Here is a 22,899-nt window from a genome sequence, read left to right on the forward strand (position 1 = left end):
CAGACCGGGACTCAAATCCATTGGGCTGAGAGACTGTTACCTTATGAAAATACTGTGATCAGGGGACTCTGAAAGAGCCCCTTATGTCTCTGCTACTGAAAGAGGAAGGCAAAGGCAGGGCTAATTAAAGGAAACTTGCATCAGCTCTAATACAATCCCAGGAAATACCCTGGAATTCCTGTAAATTTAAATACATGTATACATGTATATACACTGCATATATATGGCAACAAAAACAGGTAATCAAAAATTTTGTTTTACCATTTTCTCTGTTAAAGCAATACCTATATATATTCATTCACCTGCCTTTTTCTGTGCTAAGATTTCTAGTACCTTCTCAGAGCCTTTTGAAGGATAGATAGCTTTGATATTCTTATGTGTACAATTGAAGGGAATTGCCTATCTGTGTGTAATGAGAATCAAATAATGTAAAGAAGGTTTGCTCCATTTCCTGCACATGTCCCTTGTTCTTTCGGCAACCCAAGGACTAAGAATTAAGAACCAAGAAAAGGTGAAGATGGGACTTGAAACAGTTGTTCAAAAACTAAGCAATTAAATTAACAGAAGCTACAAGAATAGATGCTACTTGGTAATAAGCTTGAACAGGCAAATAAGTTTGGTCCATAGTCTCGAACCATTTAGCTCTCACTTTTATAATGCAACAACTTGTGTATGTGGTGCGGCTCTCTGGTTAGGTTCTTTCTGAAGCTTAGCCTCTGAGGTATCTTTTTGTTTAAGTTCTCAACCTTTCTGAGCCCACACAGACTGAGAATTTATCGTGAGACTTGTGTTCCCTTGTCCATCCATCTTACACTTTCTAATGAACTGTTTGCAGCTCTCAGACTTGGTCTATACACTGGCTTTCTCTTGTGGCTTCTGTAGAAAGGTATGCAGAACTTAAACATTAACCCTAATTACTTTGTTCTCCCAATGTTTTCACTGAGTCAAGAAGTCTTCATTTTGTTAGGAAAAAAATCATATGACCCTTGTATTTCTGTGTCTTTTTTTGTTTGTTTCATGTAATGCTTTTCAGTTTTTGCTACTTTGCATGATAATTCATCCTGGCTTTTCTCACCTTCTTCAATTTATTGCGTTCTTTCCAATGGTCTGATTTTCAGCTCTCAAGAAGTCTCTGATTATGCTCTCCTTCTAGGAAGGTGTCTCAGGAGCTGTATCCCATCTGTCCCTCGGAGAGAGCCCAGCTACAGCACAGCCTTTTGTATCTTCAGAAGAACGGAAGGAGCGCTGGGAACAGGGCCAGGCTGATTACATGGGAGCAGATTCCTTTGACAACATCAAGAGGAAACTTGACACTTACCTCCAGTAGACACACTGCCATTTTCCTATGGACACATCCCTTCACAGGCACTTATTTCTGATACTTAGTACCTAGAGCTGGGTTAAGAAAGGTCTGTTATGGTTGCTAGAGGCTTTCACGAAAAGTCATCAGATGAGGGGATTTTGCAGGGCAACAGGTGAGAACTGGGCAAAAGTGGTGAAGCAGCAGTTTTGTGGTATGGATGGTGTTGTGCTTTTTAACCCTGGGCTTGTTCAGCTAACATTTCAGAAATAGTTATGCTGATTGCCAGCATATGCGGTAAGGGAAACACACTCCTAAACTAGTAAGGTGGCTCTATCAACTTAAATGTGCCAAGCCAGGCTCCAAGTCCATTTCCCTTCACAACGGGACAGGGCATCTGTCTCTTGCTTGCTTGCTTGTACCCATCATGAGACCTGCATTTTAGGATTGCCCAGAGGCTGCCAGAGTGGTTGTAATTCTGCTTTCAGGTGAAGACAGCCTGTAATAACACTGCTAGTGATTCATAAATATATCAGCAAATGGCGTTGGCCCATTTTCTTTTCTGAGTCTTAGCGTCTGAAGTTGTTCACCGGTTTGCTATGGCAGCATGCTGAAATGCTTTGTTCAGTTCTGTGTATCTGCAAACAGCAGTGGTTTCTGATGGTTACCTGCAGTGACACCTTGTATGAAAAATAAAGACTTATTGCGATACCTTGGTTGTCTAATTAAGGATTCCCACTCCCCCGAAAAAAAAATGTTATAGGGAATTTTTCATAATTTACAGAATTTGTCATTATTTTTAAAACCAGCGTAAAACTTGCTGCTACAATAATAAGCTTTGCAGATCGGTTTTGTAGCTATCTCGAGAGATTTAAATCTAGTGTTGTCCAGTGATGGTGGTGGATCTGACAGGTGGGGGAAAGTGAGATCTCATTTATGTCATCTGCCGCCCACACTGCTGCTCCCTATTGAGTATTCAGATTTTAGAATATTGTAACCTTAAAATCATTGTGGGTTCGTAGGCAGTCTGTGAAGGATCAACAGTTGCATTTCACGGCTGTTAAATCAGTGTTGGAACATTGGGCTTCTGGTGTTTTTATCCATAACTTAAAATGATAGAAGTATAAAGTATATTTACTAAATGTACAGACGATCCTAGATTGCAGGATGGCAAGCCAGGGAAGGGTAGGATGCAGCAATGGCCTTGTAAAACTAACATGAGTAATCATTCTATTGAGGAAGAGGGGAGAGAAGCCCAGGACAAGAAGAACTTGAGAGGTAGCAGGGCAGGGCTGCAGCAGCTTTATGACCTAACCGTCAAGGTCACCCTCTGTATTTCCTTAGTATCCTGTTGGTTGGACAGGTCAGCCGTGTTGAGTACAGGTGTGAGTGTGAATACACAGGAGTGTGGAAACCTGGAGGAAAGGGTGACTGGGGGCCACCTTGGAGGCTGGTCACCCCAAGAGCTCAAGAGGAACCTGAGGATTTACCTGAAATTGTAAAATATTAAGTGATTTCTGAAGATAAAATAAGCTACCATTATTTGGCCTGGTGGAAAATGAGTCGCTGTGATCTTCAGGTACATGAAGCACTGCCAAACAACAGTTTAAAGTGCCTCCGGGTGGCAGGTGCTGTGGTGCAAAGCTCTCTCATGATACTGCTAGTCCAAAACTCTGAACTGCAGGGTATAAACTAAACTCTTCCAGTGAGAATCCAGTACCTAGAAAAATCTGGCTAAACTGAAATTTAATTAATTACAGTATATTTTGCAAGTCATACAAATGACCCTTTACTTCTGGACAACCTGTCAGTATATAATTTCAAAGGTCATTTCAGCCCCATGTTGCTTTCACAATCCCAGTGGTAATAAAGATATGCCTGGTTTCAAGGGAACACTCGAGTTTATTCCAGAAATCACATCTACCAAAGTATTTATTCAGTTATCTTCATTTGACATCAAACACAATTTCAGCTGACATACACAACAGTTAAGACTGACAACGCTGAATAATTCATGCAACAAGCACTTAATGAGTATCTACCATCACACAAGGGACAGGAAATAGAAATAAAGAAGCATACAAAACAGACATAATTCCTTATATTCAAGAAACTAATATAATTAAAAATTATGCTAAAGAAGGTACACTGACATTAGCAGGAAAGTCCAACCTTCGGGTAGTCAGGAAAGACCTCCTACAAGATGCTGATTAAGCCAGAAAGGGATGCTCTGAGTCAGTCAAAAGGGGGTGAGAAGGCAGAACACTCCCTTCAGTGGGAACTGTATGAGCAAAGACCCTGGGGCAGACAAAATTTGGTGGAAGTAAAGGATTCTAAGACCAGGGTAGAGAAGCAGGCAGTGGTTTCATAGGCCAAGGTATGAGCTAAATTCAATAGCAATTATTTGAAGTTTAATTAATTTATCTTTATCTTATTAAGGGGAAATTATGGACATACATTAAAAGTAAGCAGAATAGTATAAAGAACCCATCTATATGGGTTGACATACTAGTTTGAGGTGTCCCACATAGTGATTTCACATTTATATGCATTAAAGAATGCTTACCATAATGTGTAGTTACCATCTGTCACCTTACAAAGTTACTATAATACTACTGACTATTCCCTGTGCTGTACTTTTCATCCCTTTGACTTATTTTATAATTGTAAATTTGTTCCTCTTAATCAGTTTCACCTATTTTGTCTAAGGCCCCACCTGCCTCCCCTCAGGCAACCACAGGTTTGTTCTCTGTATTTGTGAGTCTTTTTCTGGGTTTGTTGTTTGTTCATTTGTTCATAGAGTCCACATACAAATAAGTGATATCATATGGTATTTGACTCACTTCACTTAGCCTAATAGCCTCTAAGTTTCATCCATGTTGTCATAAATGGCAAGATTTCATTCTCTTTTATGGCTGAGCACATCTTCTTTATCCATTCATCTACTGATGAACACTTAGGTTGCTTCTGTATCTTGGCTATTGTAAATAGTGCGGCAGTAAACTTAGGGGTGCATATGTCTTTACAAACTGGTGATTTTGTTCTCATTCTCTATAATTCCAGAAGTAGAATTACTGGATCGCATGGTATTTCCTAGTTTCTTGAGAAACTTCTATACTTTCCAGAGTGGCTGCACCAATTTACATTCCCATCAACAGTGCATGAGGGTTCTCTTTCTTCCACATTCTCAGTACTTGTTATTTGTCTTAACCATTCTGACTGGTATGAGGTGGTATCTCACTGCAGTTTTGATTTGCATTTCCCTGATGATTACTGACATTGAACATCTTGTGTCTGATGGCCATCTGAATGTCTTCTTTGGAAAAACGTCTATTCAGGTCTTCTGCCCATTTTTTAATCAGATATCTTTTTTTGGTGTTGAGTTGTATGAATTCTTTATGTATTTTGGATATTAAGTTCTTATCAGATATATCACTTGCAAATGTCTTTTCCCATTCAGTAGGTTGTCTTTTCGTTTTATTGATGGTTTCCTTTGCTGTGCAAAGGCTTTTTAGTTAATATAGTCCCAACTATTTATTTTTCCTTTTGTTTCCCTTGCACGGGAAGACATATGCAGAAAAAAAATTGGTAAGGCCGATGTCCAAGAGTTTACTGCCTATGTTTTCTTTTGGAAGTTTCATGGTTTTGGGTCTTACATTTTGGTCTTTAATCCATGTCAAGTTTATTATTGTGTAGTGTAAAAAAGTAGTCCAGTTCTTTTGCATGTAGCTGTCCAATTTCTCAACACCATTTACTGAATAGACTGGTACATCACAATTGCATATTCTTGCCTCCTTTGTCAGAGATTAATTGATGCATTTAAGTGTGGGTTTATTTCTGGGCTTTCTTTTCTGTTCCATTGATCTGTATATCTGTTTTTTTACATCTATGTTCATCAGAGATATTGGTTTGTAATTTTCTTTTTTGTAGTGTCTTTGGTTTTTTATCAGGTAATACTGGTCTCATAGAATCAATTTGGAAGCATTTCTTCCTCTTCTATGTTTTTGGAATAGTTTAGAAGGATATTTATTAACTCTTCACTCAGCTTCAACAATTGTTTCATGTATCTTCCCCCACCAGACTATTTGGAAGCAAATCCCAGATGAAAAATTTCATATGAAATGTCTCCAAATATATCTTTAAAATATAAGGACTTCAGAAAAATATCACACAAAATGACTGTTAATTCCAAATGTCTTCCCATTATTTTGTATTTTCATTCCAGTTTGTTCTTATCAAGATCCAGCTAAGGCCCACACAGTGCAGTTGGTTGGTGTACCTCTAATACACCCTTGTTTCCTTACCCTCCCTTTTTGTTGTTTCATTGCAATTTATTTATTGAAGAAACCAGATTATTTGTCCTGTAGTCTCCTACATTCTGCATTTTGCTGACTGAAATTTAACATAGTTCCCTGAATTTTGTATTTCTTATAAACTGACTTAGAGAACCAGTCAGATTAAGGTGTGATTTGGGGGATGGGGGGAGGGGATTCTTTTTAGTGGTGTTAGGTACTGCCAAATCTCTGGTTATTTTCTTATGGTATTAACTACTGTTGATGATCATTGCCTAGAAAAATATTGTTTCATGGGTTGAAAAATGTTGATACTCTCACTTACTAGCTGAAATGTTTCTATATACTCCCATTCATCAATAACTTGGTTATTTGGGGTTAAATTTCTATTGTTAAAAAAAAAGGGTAAATGCCTCTTTCGCTTCATTCATTAGCACAGATAGTCTCCTCCCTCAAATGGGTTGACTTAATGATTTTTTCAACTTTACAGTGGTGTAAAAACAGTATGCATTCAGGAGAAACCATACTTAAAAGAGTTTTGATCTTTCAAGGCTAGTGCTATGTGGTATGATGCTGGGCAGTACAGCCACAGCTGCCAGCAGCCAGGCAATCGCAGGGTAAACCACCCAACACAACCATTCTGTTACTCAGTTTCAATAGTCTTCAATGAATTATGAGATATTCAACACATTATTATAAAATAGGCTTAATGTTAGATGATTTTGCTGAACTGTAGGCTAATTTAAGTGTTCTGAGCAAGGATATAGCTCCCTTTTAAGTCAAGGAACGACTATATACAAAATAAAGAATTGACTTGTCCTAGCATCCTCTAAAAGACTAAGTACTTCCTACTGAGTTAAGTATATGGATTTACTTAAGACTATTGTTTTAATGGGTCAAAAACCTTTCTGGCTTCTGGGTTTCTTGTTGAGAACAGAAACCTAGTCTTATTGTTTGAACATGCAATATGCAATCCATATTGAATTCCAAATTCAAAAATTGCTTTTTTCTGATTATTCCAAATTCAAGAATTGACTTGACCTAGCATCCTCTAAAAGACTAAGGTGGTTCTAGGGAGTTTTATTCTAGTATCATTATGAATTCATTAATTTTAATACAGTTTCAGTCTATTGCAGATATTTTTAAAGATGGTCTAATTGTCTTACTTTTGGGATTTACATTTTAAAAACACTGCTCTTGAAGCTGGTGGAAAAGAGTTTGAGGACAAAAGAGTTGATGGGGAGGCCCATTAGTTTACTGTAGTGGACCTGGAGAGACAAATGCTAACAGCATAACTTTTCAGCAGGGTAAGGGCAGTAAAGTTGCTGATGAATTGGTCAGAGTGAGGAAAAAGGCATGAGGATTAGTGGCTTCAGCAATGGACTCTCCAATCTGCTCCTGAAAACACAGGAGACTTAATTATAGGTACAGTTTCTTGGGCTTCATTACTACAGATTCTGGTTCATCAGGTCTCAACTGAGGCCTATAGTATCTCTACTCCAAGTAACTCTCAAGCACTCCAAATGACTGACCCAAATGACATTTGAGACCCACTTGCTACATTAAGGAGGTAGTTACAGCAAATAAAACGGAGTCAGGTTTTTGGCCAAAGATGCATAGGAAATTCACTGGGCAATACAGGAAATTTACCATAAATAACATCTATAAATACAATTGTGTGGTCTTATCTTTTTAACCAGTGAGATTTGGTGAGACATTAAGACTACACTAAGCTAAGAAAGACTTGGCTTCTCCTTAAATGAAATAGTCTGCCATGGTTTGCTTTTTTTCTGATTATTCCAAATTCAAAAATTGATTATAATTTCTTTTTATACTTGGGTAAGTTGCTTGATAATATACTTCTCTGAGTTTCAGAAGCTGAAATTCAGTCTCCTTTAAGTAAAAACAACGTAAGAAAGCAAAAAGAGGTAAGACAATATTGGATACTTACATCTCAATTCTTTTACCAATCCTATGATGTATAAATAGTATACTCATTCTGCAGATAAAGAATAAGAAAGGTAAATAATCTCCAAGTCTCTGATTCAAATTTTTATATGCTCCCAACTCCAAAGCTGCTATGCATTAAAGAAATGTATGGTCAAAACAGTAAGATACCTGGAAACAGAGATCAAAGAAACTTCTATGTATATAAAACCAGAAATACAAATGCCAGAAATCTGGCAAGTAACAATTTCATTTATTCTGCTTGCTGTGAACTTAAGGACAGTGGCCTTGAAAAAGAACTTGGGAAATGAAATACCTTTTACAAAAGCTTTCCTAACTAGGCTGCCTGAAAATTTAATATAAAAATAAATTGTTAAGAAATTCCAAAGGTAGAAATTAAGTTGTGAGTTTTGGCTTGGACAAGATCAGCTTCACAGTGTGTAGATTTTGTATCTTACAAGCATCTATTAGCCTGTTTTCAGTTGTTTTATTGGCCCAGAAGTGGAAAAAGTTCTATTATATGACAGTGCTGTGATATTGGGATGTATTTAGGGTCAAAATATCCCTGTAGGGGTAAGGGCTCCTTGCATCTATACTAAGTAAGCAACTCAACTCTTATGATTTACTTGTTCTGTGTTCTGATTTTTGAGATTTTTCTTTCTTTTCATCTATCAGTGACTTCTCACTACTGTTTGCCTAGAACAAAAATAGAAAAAGGGTCAAATGTTCAGTAATAGGGCCTTTGGATTTGGTCCCTTCCTACTGAGTTAAGTATATGGATTTACTGAAGACTATTGTTTTAACGGGTCAAAAACCTTTCTGGCTTCTGGGTTTCTTGTTGAGAACAGAAACCTAGTCTTATTGTTGTGAACATGCAATATGCAATCCAAATTATTACATGTATTTTGGAACTTTCCATTTGTATCACAAAAGAGCACAAGATTCAAAGCCTGCCTTTTTTGCAATTGAGGAAAGGTATCAAAGCATCAAATTTGGTGGTGGAGGCAAAATCAAACATATCACTCAGTAGTTTGCCTACTACCTTTTCTGTTTTTAACACAGTATAATCTTTAAACTGAAAAGGCTTACATAGTTTATTTTTAAAAATAAATATTAAGCAAATGCTATTAACTTGGAATCAGAGAGGATGACGAGTTTACCATAGAAAATAGCATATAATGCACAAGAAGTGCCAAGTTAGGAGGCTGGGAAGTCAATGAACAGGCTAACATTTTATTTTCTCCCCTCATCTTCAAAGGATATACCTTAATTAAGGTCAAGTATTAACTTATCCATACAAAGCTGCACAATTACAGTGCAGAATCTTTTCCAGGAAGCCTAAAGTACCAAGGGTCACTTAGTGAAATGTGTAAAAAGGCCAACAACTTAGATTGCAGTATCTGTGCAGCTGACCAATAGATCCTTATCTTTTTATCCCCATGTGAACAATGGTAGATATTACAGCCTTTGGTTGTAAGACCAATTGGCCTATGCTAAGGTCAGGTCCATGCCTTTGGAGAGTAACTCCATGCTTGATCAAGGTCTATTATTCATGTAATCCTCTGTACTTATAACTTAAAATTGCAAGAAGCAATATAAAGTATCCTTCACTATACTTCACATATTTCTCATGAATATTTACCAACATTATTGATACTGGTACAATTTTTTTTAAATGTACTAGGGGATGGCTCTTCCCTAACAAAAATGGTAAATTAGTTAAACATTGTTTGATTTTATTTAGTTTAATAAACTAGAATGCTGAAAAGATAGCACTTACTAAAAACCTTCCTAAAACATTAGTCCCTATCTCTGCTTACTAATCTTTGTGATGATTCTTAAGATCATGTCTGATCACATTAAATGCTCTCTTGCAATAGTCTAAACTGGGTTTTAAATGTGCAGACATGCCCTACAATTTTTTTTTTATCCACCTAAGAAGTATTGACATCTGCTGTCCTTCTAAGTGAAGTCCCAGTGTAGTCTGGTTATTACAGTTTTAGATACTTGGTTCAGGTTAATGAGGTCTCCTGTGCCATGTAGTAGAATTGTGTGTAGAAATCAATATTGATATTTAAAAATAGAAGTGGGTTTAAATTTTCAGAAAATTCTTGACCCAGGGAAGTTTAATAGTGAACTGGAAAAAGTTAAAAATATCCCATTTTAACCATTTATCTGATTCGCAGTAAGAAATCAGTTACCCTTTCAAAAGAAGTAAATTATTATGGCCTCTGTTAGAAGACTCTTCTCCTTTATTACCATACAGTAAGTATGAATATATTAACAATGGAAGAAAACGTCTTGCTTGTAGAGTTTCTAATCAACAGTTTCCCCTTTGAAGTAGGCATTAATGCAGGGAAGCATCCCAATCACTTTAATTTCTGTATTTTTGGCTTTTCTTATTCAGAAATACCATAAAAATGAAGTAACAGAATATAAGGAAAGTGGTTACTACATACTTATTGATGAATGAGGGAAAGCTGTTGTATTACACCTTTTGCAAGTATTTCAAAGTTCATAAAGTTACAAATTTAAACATTTGGGTTCTTGTTAGTCAAGTTTAAAATCAGTCCTGTTTTTAATCTTCCAAATCCTGATAAATGGAACTTTGACAAATACTCTAAATAAAATGAAAAACAAAATGCACCAATGCCTTTGACATCCTCAGCAAAAAAATATACATTGCCTGAAGATAATTTCATTGGTACTCACTGGTAATAAACATGAGATTATTTTCTTGGTTACTTCAATCCTAGAACTGTAATTAGGCAAAATCTACAATGCAAAGTATTATCTAGTAGTGTCACTACACACAGGTATAATCACAATCCTTTTTTTTTTCTGGCAGATGAAGAAATAAAAATAACTGGAACCAGTGTTTTAGAAGATCAAGATATATAACATAAAGTTTAAAAACTGATACACTGATTTCTAAACAAGGAATTCAACCAGTTAAATTGAGCTAAGTAAAGAAGGTGGTAGGAATATAAATTATTCTCAGTTAACTTGTAGCACTTTTTATATACTGTTGGTAAAAATTATATAATACGGTATCTTCACAGAATTGTGAGTGTAAGAATATAGTAATTTATCCTCCATTTGCCCCATGGTCCCAGGCACATAAGCCGGTGAGAATTATGCCTGGGCTTACCCCGCCTTATCTCTAAACATCCCAACCCTCCCCCAAAGCAACAGGCCAGCGGATCCACCACAATAAACGGCACCACGCTGCTGCCCTGTCTGTCTGTCTCTGCCTCTCTCTCACTCGCAACTCTCTCTTGCTGCCCTCTCTCTGCTGTCTCTCTCTGTCCCTCTGCTCTCTTCCCCACCCCCCTCTGGGGCAGCCACTCTCTCCTTCAGGTAATAAAATCTCTTGCGTGGGCCCGTGTCTCCTGAGTCATTCTGGGTAAGGAGGGTCGTGGCGAGATACCCTTTCATTGGTGCTGTGACTTGGATGAGGCTCTCCCATTGACTTTGCTCTTCCTCCGGGAACCTGAGCTGCTGTGGGAACCCTCACTGCCCGATCCTCCTCCACGGGCTCACCATCCATTTCCCCGGTCGCTCGTCTTCTCCCCCAACACCAGCCTTCGATTTGGTGAGTCTTCCCTTCATGGTCGACTTAAATGTCCCTTTGGAACCTGGGAAGTGACCGTTGAGTGTCCAGCACCCACAAGGTCTCCTCTGGGACAGGGGCACCCCCAACCATGACTTTCAGAGTCACAGTTGATCCCCGTAGTCGACCCTTCTCTGCCTCCCCATGGTGAGAATCCTCATCCACTGAGGCCTGGTCTCCCTTTATCTACGTGTCTACTCGACTTGAAAACTCCTGGTACCAGGTATCAAGCCTCCCCGGCGTTTTCGCCTCGACCCCACAGTTAGAGGTGGTCATGACCCCCTAACTGTGCCTGGTCTTCTCCGCGACCTTCTCAATCGCTCAGGGACGCCTCAGCGACTTCTGAACAGTCTCGTTCTCACCATGGGATCTGGCCCCTCCGTTCCCGCAGATTCACCACTAGGGTGCTTAGTCAATAATCTAAAGCCCCTCCACCTCACTCCAGACCTCAAACCTTTTCTGCTTGTTCGCTACTGTAATGAGATCTGGCCACAATATCCCTTGGGCAATCAGTCTAAATGGCCCCCAAATGGCTCTTTAGATCCTAAAATTCTCTGCGACGTATACAACTTCTGTGAGCGTACGGGCAAATGCAAAGAGATCCCATATATCCAGGCTTTCTCCTACCTCCGAACCAAGCTCGCTCTCTTGTCTCCCCTGCAATCCTAAACACCTACTGCTTGCCTTAAAGTCCACACCCCTAAGCTTTTTTCACATTCCCAAATATCCTCAACTGCCTATAAAACTCCTAGACAATGCACCACCACGGGCTCTCTTGTCCCCTCCTGGCTCACGCCAGGAGCTGTCTGTCCTCTCACTATCATTACGTCTCAATCTGTATGTTTGTGTCTAAGTGTGTAAATGAAAACTATTTTTCTACCTCCAGATGGTATTAATAAAAATTGATTTAAAGACAAGTGCTTGTAAAAATTGGGCATTCTGAAACTTCCAGAAAAATTCTAATAGAAGATATTAAGCATTAACGCTAATTTAAGTTGAACTGAAATAGACATGTCCTTATGGTTATCAGCTGCCTAAGTTTACCTAAAGTCATTTAAGTTGATGCTATCTGTTAAATCTTTCAAAGAAAAATGCTTAAAGTGAAGTGTAGCTTTGTCTAATGTAACTATTTAAGCAAGTGCCTTAAAACTTTTAACAGCTTTCCAAAATCAAATTCCAAAAGGTGCTTTTTACCTCTAGTTCACTGATATTTTCCAGAGGGCCCCTGGAACATGTCAGAGGAATTTTTTCTCATTAGAGAAAATATTTGGCTAATTTGGCTTATTTACCTGCTTAATTACCTGGAAAGCACTATCACGGAGAATGATGTTAAACTTTGTTAATGTTTTTTTTTTGTGTTACAAAAATATCCAAATTTCCTTATGACAACTGTTTTACAGTAAGCTCTCATCAGATCTTTAACCATTGTCATTTGTAAGTCTTTTGTCATCTATAGTCACTGTTTTATTACTCCTAAACTAGTAAAAAACTAGATTTCAGCAGAACAGGTATTAGTTACATAGGATTAAGTAAACTAAGGAAGATGATTTTGTGGCTTTTTGTTTCAAATGTTGTTGATAAAGTGTTTTAAGCTTTTTCTCTTAAGCTGACAACAGTTTAGTAAATGACTGTCCTTATAAGCAGAATTGAAACTTTATCTTTCTCTCTACCTGATCCCTCCAGAATTTAAAAACTCAGTGACTATTTTTATATTTCATGGCAGTATGTTTATTTGCATAAGTTCAATAAGAATCTGCTTTCCTTGTAAGAGGACCAATTAAAAACACTGTTTTTATTACCAAGGCTTTGACTGGAACATCAAGTCAAACTCAGATATGAACCGACACCTTTAAGGAACTAAGATTGACTTTATAAAGCCAACAAAGCCCCTTAGAAGAACTGGCCTGGTACCTTGCTTACAGGGTTCCCAGCAGCCTTTCCAGGTGAGTAAAGAAGGTCACTTCCTGGCAGGTTCAGGAACCTCAGGAAGAGAGGAATTCACCCAAATCTACAGGTACTGCAGGCACAAGCTCATGGCAAGTCTGGCTTGGCTTTCTGGCCTCAAGAAGCCCTTAAAAATTCAATCTGAAATTCCTTGCAAAAAGTTCCAGCAAAGCACATTTAAAAGATCCCATGTAATCAATTACTCTTCTTGCTGCACTTATGCAAATAAACCAACTGTTAATTATTTTCTTAATCCGGATACTTCTAATAAAAATGAGGGTGATTTTAGAGAAAAGTATTGTTTCAATAATGCTGTCTTATCTATACTAAATCCTAATACTAGTCATTGAGATGTAACCTCGATCCAACATTCTAGTTTCCCCATGATACCTGGCTATGATTCTCAATTAGACTCTTCATATTTCTAGTTCTCATATTCAGCCATGCATTCTTAATCTTGTCAAGTTTGTCCTTCCAGAATGGAAAATCCAACTCCAGATGTTGCTACTTAACCTAATAACAATTTGTTCTATCTTGCCTAAAAGCCATAAAACTGCAAATAATAATAGAAATGAAACCCAGAATAGAAGTGCCAACCTTCCAAGGCCCTCTCAACTGACCAGTGATGGAGACCTAGCTGCACCCTTTACTGCGCCCCCTCTCAGCATGAAGCAGCCACAGCGGCCATCGCCCCTTTTCCCTAGCAGCAGCTAGAGTCTCTAACTGAAGAGGGGTGAATGAGACAGGGACCATAGGCTTAGACAGAATAAGGTGAGAGCCTCTGGAGAAAGCAAGGCAGGATATTTGCAGTCAGAGCAATGTAAAACTTCATGCTAGGAATCCCCCCTACTAAAACTATGTTGAACATTAAGCTCTAGAATCATTCTTCAGTGAGATCAGTTAATGTTCCCCAGATAAAGAAGAGTAGCACATGTTTTATTATGCTAATCATTTGTAATCATGTGTAAGATTCAGATTCACATTAGCGTACTAAAAGGCCCAGGCCTATGTGCTGTCTTTCCTCCTTCAGATCTGAGGAGGTAATTTTGCAAACTGAGCAACTAAGCATGCAGACCCAGCTGTAGATGGCATAGTAAAAGGCAGGATTCTTTAGCAAATAGACAATACCTCAGCCCACCTTGGGAGCTGAGCAGGCAGCCTTTTGATATGCTCCCAGACCAAGACTCCAGTATCCCAGAGAAAAATCAAGGCAGGAAATTCCTTATGTTAAGTTAATTTTTAATATTCAGAGACCACTTAACAAGTCCTTCCCCAAGGCTTTAGGGATAGTCCCCACCTTTTTGGACAGGCTCTAACACAAGACCTCAGATCCCTTACTCTCTCGAGCTCCACCCGCCTTCAATGTGTAGATGATCTCCTTCCGTGCAGTCCCTCCCTACAAACGTCTCAACAGGATACTATTCTTTTAAACTTTCTCTCAGAACACAGCTATCGATTTTCACCCTCCAAAATTCAGCTGTCTGCCAGTTAGGTCACATACCTGGGAGTTCAGCTCTCCCCGCACTACAAGGCCATTAACATAGACAGAAAAAAACTTCTCCAAACCATGCCCATTCCACACACCAAGCAACACCATCCCTAACCCCCAAATGGCAAAGACCATACACAGTAATCCTTTCCACGCCAACTGCAGTTAAACTCCAGGGTCTTCCCCACAACTCCCACCTTAAGCCATTTGTCTCAGTTTAATCCCCTCCCACCAAATCTCCCCCAGGTTCCTACTCCACCCTGACGGGGACCTCTTACTCTCCGCATTTTGCGCTGCTCATCTCCGCTTCCACTCATCACTGAAGAAGTTTCTGGCAGCACAGAGTCCTAAGGCCTCCCTTACAACCGCCATGTGTGATGCTTCAGGATTATTAACCCTGGTCTCAACACTTACTCTCTCACCAGACCTATCTTCCCAATGCCAGCCCTTTCTTTTTCAGACTGTCCAAAAAATTGCACCATCAATTGCACCTTTGCCCTACAGGTTGCTTTTCTGCCTACACATGTCCCAAGAAATGCTATTAATTCAGCCACCCTATGTAAATATAGCAATCAGCCCAAATGCAAAAAATTTCTAGCCAGACCTTTAACCAGCATATATTACAGGATTACCAACCCCTCTCCAAAGACGATGATCCTTATTGAACCTGGAAAATGCCATCGCCACTGCAGACCAAGGGCTCACCTGAGGACCGCCCCCCATCAATATAAAAATGAACTTCATCGCCCCTAATCAGCAGGATGCAGTTACTGAAGACTGACCTGCACCCCTTCCCAAATCCTCTACCACTTATAAAACAGGAAAGGGAGGAATGTAAGAATATAGTAATTTATCCTCCATTTGCCCCATGGTCCCAAGCACATAAGCTGGTGAGAATTATGCCTGGGCTTACCCCGCCTTATCTCTAAACATCCCGACCCTCCCCCAAAGCAGCAGGCCGAGAGGATCCACAATAAAAGGCACCACGCTGCTGCCCTCTCTGTGTCTGTCGCTCTCGCTGCTCTCCACGCTGCTGCCCTGTCTGTCTGTCTTTCTCGCTGCTCTCTGTCTCTCTCTGCTGTCTCTCTCTGTCCCTCTGCTCTCCCTGCTCTCTCTCCCCCTCCCCACCCACCTCTGGGGCAGCCACTCTCTCCTTCAGATAATAAAATCTCTTGCATGGGCCAGTGTCTCTGAGTCGTCCTGGGTAAGGAGGGTCGCGGCGAAATACCCTTTCAGTGAGATTTATGAAAGATTAAATCTTTATGAAGAAAAGTCAAATTATGGCACAGAGGAAGCAAATACATGTTTGAAAATTTTATTGATTTTAAATTTAAAACAAAATACAGTTTTGAAGCACAAAATTCAGCATGAACCACAAGTGGGAATACAATGTCTTAAAGATATTTCTAAAGCTACTCTACATAATGAGACAGAACTAACAGCATAGCATAATGCAAACTTCTCATTCCAGTGGTTTACATATTTTCTTAGGATGAAATGTGATTTTTATTTAACAACATTTAGTAGAACTGTACATAAACAAAGGTATTTTTTAAACAACTTGCCAAATTTATCATGACTGTTTAAAAAAACAAAAGCTTGTAAATGGGTAAAGAAGCAAGCAGTCCTCTCTGAGTTTGCACGGCTTTGCCTTTGTGAGAAAAGTAGACTGGTTGTGGGTTTTGGGGTTTTTCTTTTTGCTGAAAACTCTATTCTGAATCTCACTGGAATGTTGGCAGATAGAGAATCCACACACTACTTTATGAGATCTGGATCAACCTGCTTTCTTTCTGTGTAATGATAGTCCTACAAAGTAAAGAACTCCCTATTGCTCCTAATGCTAGTGGACCAACCCCAACATATTACTCCACTCTTACCCAAGCAAGAATGCCTGATCGCCCTTCCTCCTTACCTGCTGACAAAGAAAAAAGGGACTAGAAAGACTGTCTAATCCACTGTTTCCTTGGAGCCAGAGACAGGGCACAGGGAAGAGAGAATTTAGCTATTGACAGATTTAGCACATACCTTAGATGGGTGCCCTAGAACACAACACTACCTCCAAATTCCTCTTACCTTTCAGTCAAGCAACTTATAACACCGTGAGTAAAATATAAGGTGTTCTCAAGTCTGTATCATCAAACATGAAGCTTCTCATGTTACAGTAATTAATCTCTTTGGACTAAAAAAAGTTTCCCTTAAGGAAAAAACACTGTGTACCTAACCTGACTGCTAGATTTATAGCTTATTTGTTTTAAATGTGACTCAAAGAGTCATTTAGAATGTTGTGGCAATTATTGTAAGTTTGATTATTAACAAAAAAGTAAGAAAGATGGCTAATTCTAGAGATAAATGTAAGGATGAATTACTGAAGTTCCAAAATCAAATTCTGATTCTAAACACAGTAACAAAGAAATTTTTCCATTCTGGATTAAGATGTCTTTAAAAGTTGAAGCGATTTTGGAGGTCATCCAGCCCAACTTCCATCCAGATATCACGCCTCTCACATTTAGTAGTCTTCTGAATTATAAAAATTATTATAAAGTTATTTCAAAAAAAAAAGCTGCATAAATAAAAATTATATATAGAAATATCTATTCAGCAATTCCATAATTTATTCAAATCAAACTGGGTAGAACTGGTTCTCTCTCACCCCCCATAGACTGTATTTACATACAAACACATCCAGTTACATTTAAACAGTGAATAATAGTACCACCTGACTGAAATGGAGAGAGAAATAGTGCTGTAACACAGTCCCTAATTTTTTTCATGAACATAAAATTGCAGGTCACTTAGATGAATTATCTCAATGAAATTACTTAAAAAAAAATTACAAGTAACTTGCTAACCTGGACTTTGGTCTCTAATTTAAAGTTTGGTTCTGGAATGCAAATATGCTTTTTGAAAGCCCAATAAAATCAATCTCTCAGTCTGTGTATATTAATTGTTTACAAGGACCCTGAATCTATTACATCAAAAATGGGAGGCTTTGGTGAATAACCAATGTGTCCAACATAGAAAATAACTCTTTCATTTGGTCAAAAGTATAAAAGGTTTGACCTTACTTGAAATATGAAAAAGCTGAGTACTTGAAGATTTATGAAAATACTCAGCATAGATACTATGAAAAGCTGAACAACAAAGTAACTTCTTTTTCCTCAAAAATTATTTTAGGCCACAGTATATAACAGAACTTATTGCTATTTGAAATATTGTTAAAAATAAGTTTATATATAGAAGAGATTATGTATCAGTAATACTTCCTCACTAATATAAAATGATATGCCCCTTTAAGAAGACATACTCTCTAGGTCTCATTTCTAAAACTGTATTTTTCTCATTTCCAAAACTTTTGTATATATCTGATCAAACTGACCTTACCAAAATCCCACATATTATAAATCAATTAAAGTTCTGATTTCATTAATTTTAGCTTGTTTATTCTCATTAGCATTTGTTTTCTTAGTTCCAAAGGCTCCTGCTGCAAGTTCTCTCTTTGTGTTTTGTATTTTCAGCATATTTTCTTCAACAGAATCCTTCACAATAAACTTGAAAAAGAAAAAAAAAGGTCACAATACTTTTTAGGCCAATACTTAAATTCTTGAAAAAAATAACTTGAGATGATGCAAATGTCAATCAATTATAAAGGAATCTGCTTCCACAGTATTATGTAGCTGTCAATGTTATTTAGCTTTCAAAAATGGCCAGTAATCCATTAGATATTGGCTGTCTCTTTTTTCTCAATTCACAGAATATTTAGAACATGATTAACTAAAGATAAGCATTGCTTTCCCTTTTCACTCAATACAGTTTTCTTGTATAAAGAATATGGCCATAAGGACATAAGTTCTATCACATAACTTCATCATAAGATACAAGCATCAGCAAAAAGAGTGAATTTTAGGCAACGCTGTAACTGGAATATTAGCAAAATTAATTTAGCCATTATATTTTAAAAGCCACCTGAGATTGTCCCAGAAATTCAAGAATGATCACTTATCTGGTATAAATTCATAACATTAAAAAATTAAAGAGGAAAAAAAGGTGATAATCTTAACAGATGCTTAAGAAGCATTTGACAAAACATTTACTCCTAATAAAAACTTTGATTAAAAAAATCCTCATTAACCTAGATATAAATTAAGGGTACCTACTAGAACCTTACCAAGAACAACACACTTAAGGTAAAATACAGTTACTGTGTTTTAAAAGAACCAGCAAGAATAACTACTACTATTCAATATTATATAAGAAGTCCCAGTTACTGTAATATCTGAAGTTGTATTATAAAACTTTACTGAAATAAAGACCCAAATAAGTAAAAAGAGATACTAAGTTTCTGTATGAAAACACTCATTTGTAAAGAAGACAGTCCTCAAATTAAATTCAATAAACCCCAAACAAGAGTTCTTAAATGGAATATGGTGACCTAAATTCAAAGTTCAAGTCAGTAAAGAAAATGGATGGACTTGTACAAAAAGTGATTCTTCATTTGAAAAAAGAATAAAGTTAGAACTATATCATGAATTATAAACAAAAAACAAAATACTTCAAAAGAATCATAAGTAAATATAGGAGACTCATTTTTTAAATTTAAAGATAAAGCCTGTTTTAAAGACCCTAAAATCCAAAAGATACTAAAAGACTGATGTGTTTTAAGTAATAAAAATTTTTAATTTTTTATGACAAAAACACAAAGTTCAAAGATATACAAGAACCTGGAAATAAAACATTTCCAGTAAACCTAACAAAACATTTTAAAGTAAAAAAATATAAAAACAAGCAATTCACAGAAAAATATATTATGAAATTTGCTCAAGGTCTTAGGTAAATGCAAATTAGAAGGGCACTTTTTTACCATTACATAAGCATAAATTTACATCATTCTCATACATCATAAAGCCTTTTTAAATAACTTGTCAGTTATCTAAGAAGAGTTCTAAATCTAGAATTCTCATTTTCTTAACCTATCCTGAAGAAATATTTGTATATATACACAAAGATACAAGTAGTGCTCATTTGTAGCACTGTTCATTAGCAAAACATTGGGCCTGGTTAAATTATGATGTATCTATATGGAGATGTTAAAAAGAATGGGTTTGTAGAGTAGTCTAATTAATAGAGAATAAGTAGAAGAGTGGTTGCCAGGAGCTGGAGGGGTAAGAATGGTGAGTTATTGTTCAGTGGGTAGACAGTTTGTTTGAGATGAAAAAGTTCTAGAGATAGATGGCTGTGATGATCGCACAACGTTAATGTACTTAATACCACTGTACACTTAGTTAAAATGGTAAATATTATGTGTATTTTACTATGGTCAAAAAAATAGGTTTAATATAAATGTATTTAGTGTCCTATATACTGTTAAGGTCGGGGGAGAAATCTACACTGTAGAATAAAGTATGATCCCATCCACCTTAAAAGAAATCTTAAAAGGAGATAGGTATACATATATATGAATGTATGTAAACATAGAGAATGGGATTCTGAGTATCAGATGCTTAACTACTAAGAGTGGTTCCCTCTAGAGAGAAGGTGGTTGCCATATTTCACTCTGCATTATTCTATTTCTTTTATAATAATCATCGTTTGTATAATTTAAAAAATCTCATCGACCTAATTTTAAAATGGATAGCTTAAAACTCACTTTTGTGATGATAACTTCTTGCTTCTGGCCAAGTCTATGGCATCTGTCAAAGCACTGATCTTCAGCAGCTGGATTCCAGGCCTAGGAAGAACATGAATCACTTGATTACCACCCTGATCTATGAGTATTCTGCATATAAGTCTTTTCATTTCAGAATGATTCATTCACCTTTTACTGACTGAATTCAGATAGTGATATTATAAATTCTCTGGGAAAAAAAAAAATCTACCTACCCCAACACCGCAACCACTATGACAGAAGTATCCGCCCTGTCCCACCCAATTCGCACCACTATTTCTAATATCTAATACAGGGACTAATACATAGAAAGCACACACAGTACAAGTGACTGTTGATTAATCAACATCTCCACCACCACCACCCCAATCTTCAAAGTCAATCTATGTTTGCTTAACAGGGGAAAAGTTTATACATCCACACATCCTCTTAAATGACTTACTTTACATCAGAAAAGACATAATTGAGTCCATTTATGAAAAAGTTTTCTACCCTTTTATTGGTCTTTGGTTCTTCACTTTCCTCCGTTCATTAAATAAAAGTACAAAGATTTCAGGAGTAATCAAAAGACCTAAAAATCACTTAAGACTTCAGTGATGCATTTTTTTAAAATCTATATTTGAAACCAGTTTGACTGCAAACTGAACTAGAAAGGTAACATTAGCTAATTAACATAGGCATTATCACAGGGACTGTTTGAAGGTGAAGAATAAAACAATGAAAAGGGAAGAATAAGCAAAAAGATATTTCTTCAGTCTAGAAAGAGGAGTAGTTTTGAAATAATATGACTGTCAGGGTAAGGACTGTTAAATTTTAAATATGAGATGATTCTTTATGCTGAAAACAGGGTGTCTGGGGAAAAGGTACATTTATACAGCAAAGGACCACATGAAAACAACATCATACATGCATATGTAGATGACAAGTTTATAGTATGATATACACTTAGGCTACAGTGACTTCTTTCCCTTGAAAGTTTGCAAGTCCCCTTGAAATTTAGAGATAAAAGAAATTTTACTATTAACTTACTGTAATTTGAGTTTTGGGTTATTTTTTGGCATAGAAGTTAGATTTAAGGACATACTTATGAATTTCTAAAACTGACATATTTTGTGGATATTTTGTATTTCACAATTGGACACATTCTGAAACCATTAGCTAAAAGTCTGAGTAAAGTATTTATTTCTATTGCCTGTATTTGTCTGGGAACGTTATGGTAAATTGGCAACATACATCTACTATGACTACCAGGATTCAAATGTATCTCATGATAATAACCTGGCAGCTCCGATTTTCCTATGTAGTGACAGAAGCAGAAAGTACCTTTATCGAATTTTTGTAATGGAACTTCAAAACACACCTTAACTTTTATACAACACTACATAAAAAGGTAAGATTTTCATAAGTACATTTTTTTGATTAAGCCCAAATCTTATTTTTCTGGGACCTGGCTTTCATTTTAAAGTTAGAAACATCAGAAAGCTTGAAATGGTCAATGAAAAGCAGTCAACTTACTATGAAACTGCTACAACATTCTACAAGTTTTTAAAACTTAACTGCTAAAGAGTTTTAGTCTCTGATCAACTTTATAACACTATTTACTCTGATATTAATGAACTCTTCCTTACTAAGACTATAACCAAAGAATAATAATCTGGGAATTTGTTTCAAAAACCACCCTCATCCAGTTAGTTAACATGCGACTTAATCTGCAGTTACCATGAATATTTTTTATGTTAAACATAAAATATTTAAAAAGATTTAAAACTTCATCCATAGAAACTAAAGAAAGAAAATATAACAGACCGCTGCCATCCTTGACATTAATGTGAAACCCATGAATGACTAAATATGGCTCTGGTTATAATCTTACTGGGAAGGTTACTCTCCGGGAAGGAAAAAAGCCTTGTTAACAAGTACATGAATCAACTACATATCCTAACCAGAATACCTTCTCAGTAAAATTTCTTTCTGTTATGAATTTTTCTGAGTTTCAGGCAATAAGCTAAAACCACAAATCTTAAATCTGTGAATGCACAGAAGTAACAGGTTTGCCTCAAGCCCAAAGACTATCCAGTACAAATTAAATGATTATTCCAGAATTCCTCCAACCTAAATGGACCCTTTGTGCAATCAGAAAAAGGTTTTCCTGTGTGCACGAGCTCTAACTCATTATACAGTTTGGTGAGTGAAGTTCAGAGTAAACTTTAGCTCCCATTCATTGCTAGGCCTGTACCACACAACCACAAGTGACTACACTGTATCAGACACTAAAATTAACCAAAAACATTCCATTACTGGTACCCATTTCTAAAATTGTGATGCTGGACCACCTGGCACCTGATTCACCTTTAGTCTGTATAAAATGCAGCTTCCTGAGTCTCATCCAGAAACTCCTAAATCTCTGAGGACAGAGGTTAGAAATCGCATTTTACCTAATTCTTAGTACATTAAAGCTTGAGACCATTGGTATCACAATGGCCTACTTTGTCTAGCTTGTTTATAGCCCAATTCCCAGTACCTGCAAAACTTGCTGATACACAGCAGGACCTCATTATTTGTGGACCAAATGAAAGCACTACCCTAAAGCATTACAGTTAATGGAAACTTACTCTGTATTTAGAAGAGAAGAAAACCACAGCACAGAAATTA

The 22,899-nt window shown here is 37.0% G+C and overlaps 2 protein-coding genes across 9 annotated transcripts in view; one reads left to right on the forward strand and one right to left on the reverse strand.

Moving 5' to 3' along the window:
- The window catches only part of GYG1 (glycogenin 1), a 28,731-nt gene extending 26,720 nt beyond the window's left edge, over window positions 1–2,011 (forward strand). Inside the window, exon 7 of one of the 2 annotated variants that reach the window (XM_057499005.1) lies at window positions 836–916. In XM_057499005.1, coding sequence (XP_057354988.1) covers window positions 836–901 — 66 coding nt within the window. In that variant the 3' untranslated portion in view covers window positions 902–916. Of the gene's footprint in view, window positions 1–835; window positions 917–1,153 lie in introns of those variants that run through there. The other variant, XM_036896379.2, reaches the window with a different exon arrangement.
- A 13,875-nt stretch (window positions 2,012–15,886) lies between these two features.
- HLTF (helicase like transcription factor) overlaps window positions 15,887–22,899 on the reverse strand; it is an 87,772-nt gene continuing 80,759 nt past the window's right edge. For 5 of the 7 annotated variants that reach the window (XM_057498990.1, XM_036896365.2, XM_036896363.2 and 2 more), the window contains 2 exons: window positions 20,230–20,310; window positions 15,887–18,133 (listed from right to left, as the gene is read on the reverse strand). In XM_057498990.1, coding sequence (XP_057354973.1) covers window positions 17,981–18,133; window positions 20,230–20,310 — 234 coding nt within the window. In that variant the 3' untranslated portion in view covers window positions 15,887–17,980. The remainder of the gene's footprint in view (window positions 18,134–20,229; window positions 20,311–22,899) is intronic. The other 2 variants (XM_036896361.2, XM_036896362.2) reach the window with 2 other exon arrangements.

The sequence above is a fragment of the Manis pentadactyla genome, chromosome 1 (genome assembly GCF_030020395.1).
Source record: "Manis pentadactyla isolate mManPen7 chromosome 1, mManPen7.hap1, whole genome shotgun sequence".
Lineage (NCBI taxonomy): Eukaryota > Metazoa > Chordata > Mammalia > Pholidota > Manidae > Manis > Manis pentadactyla.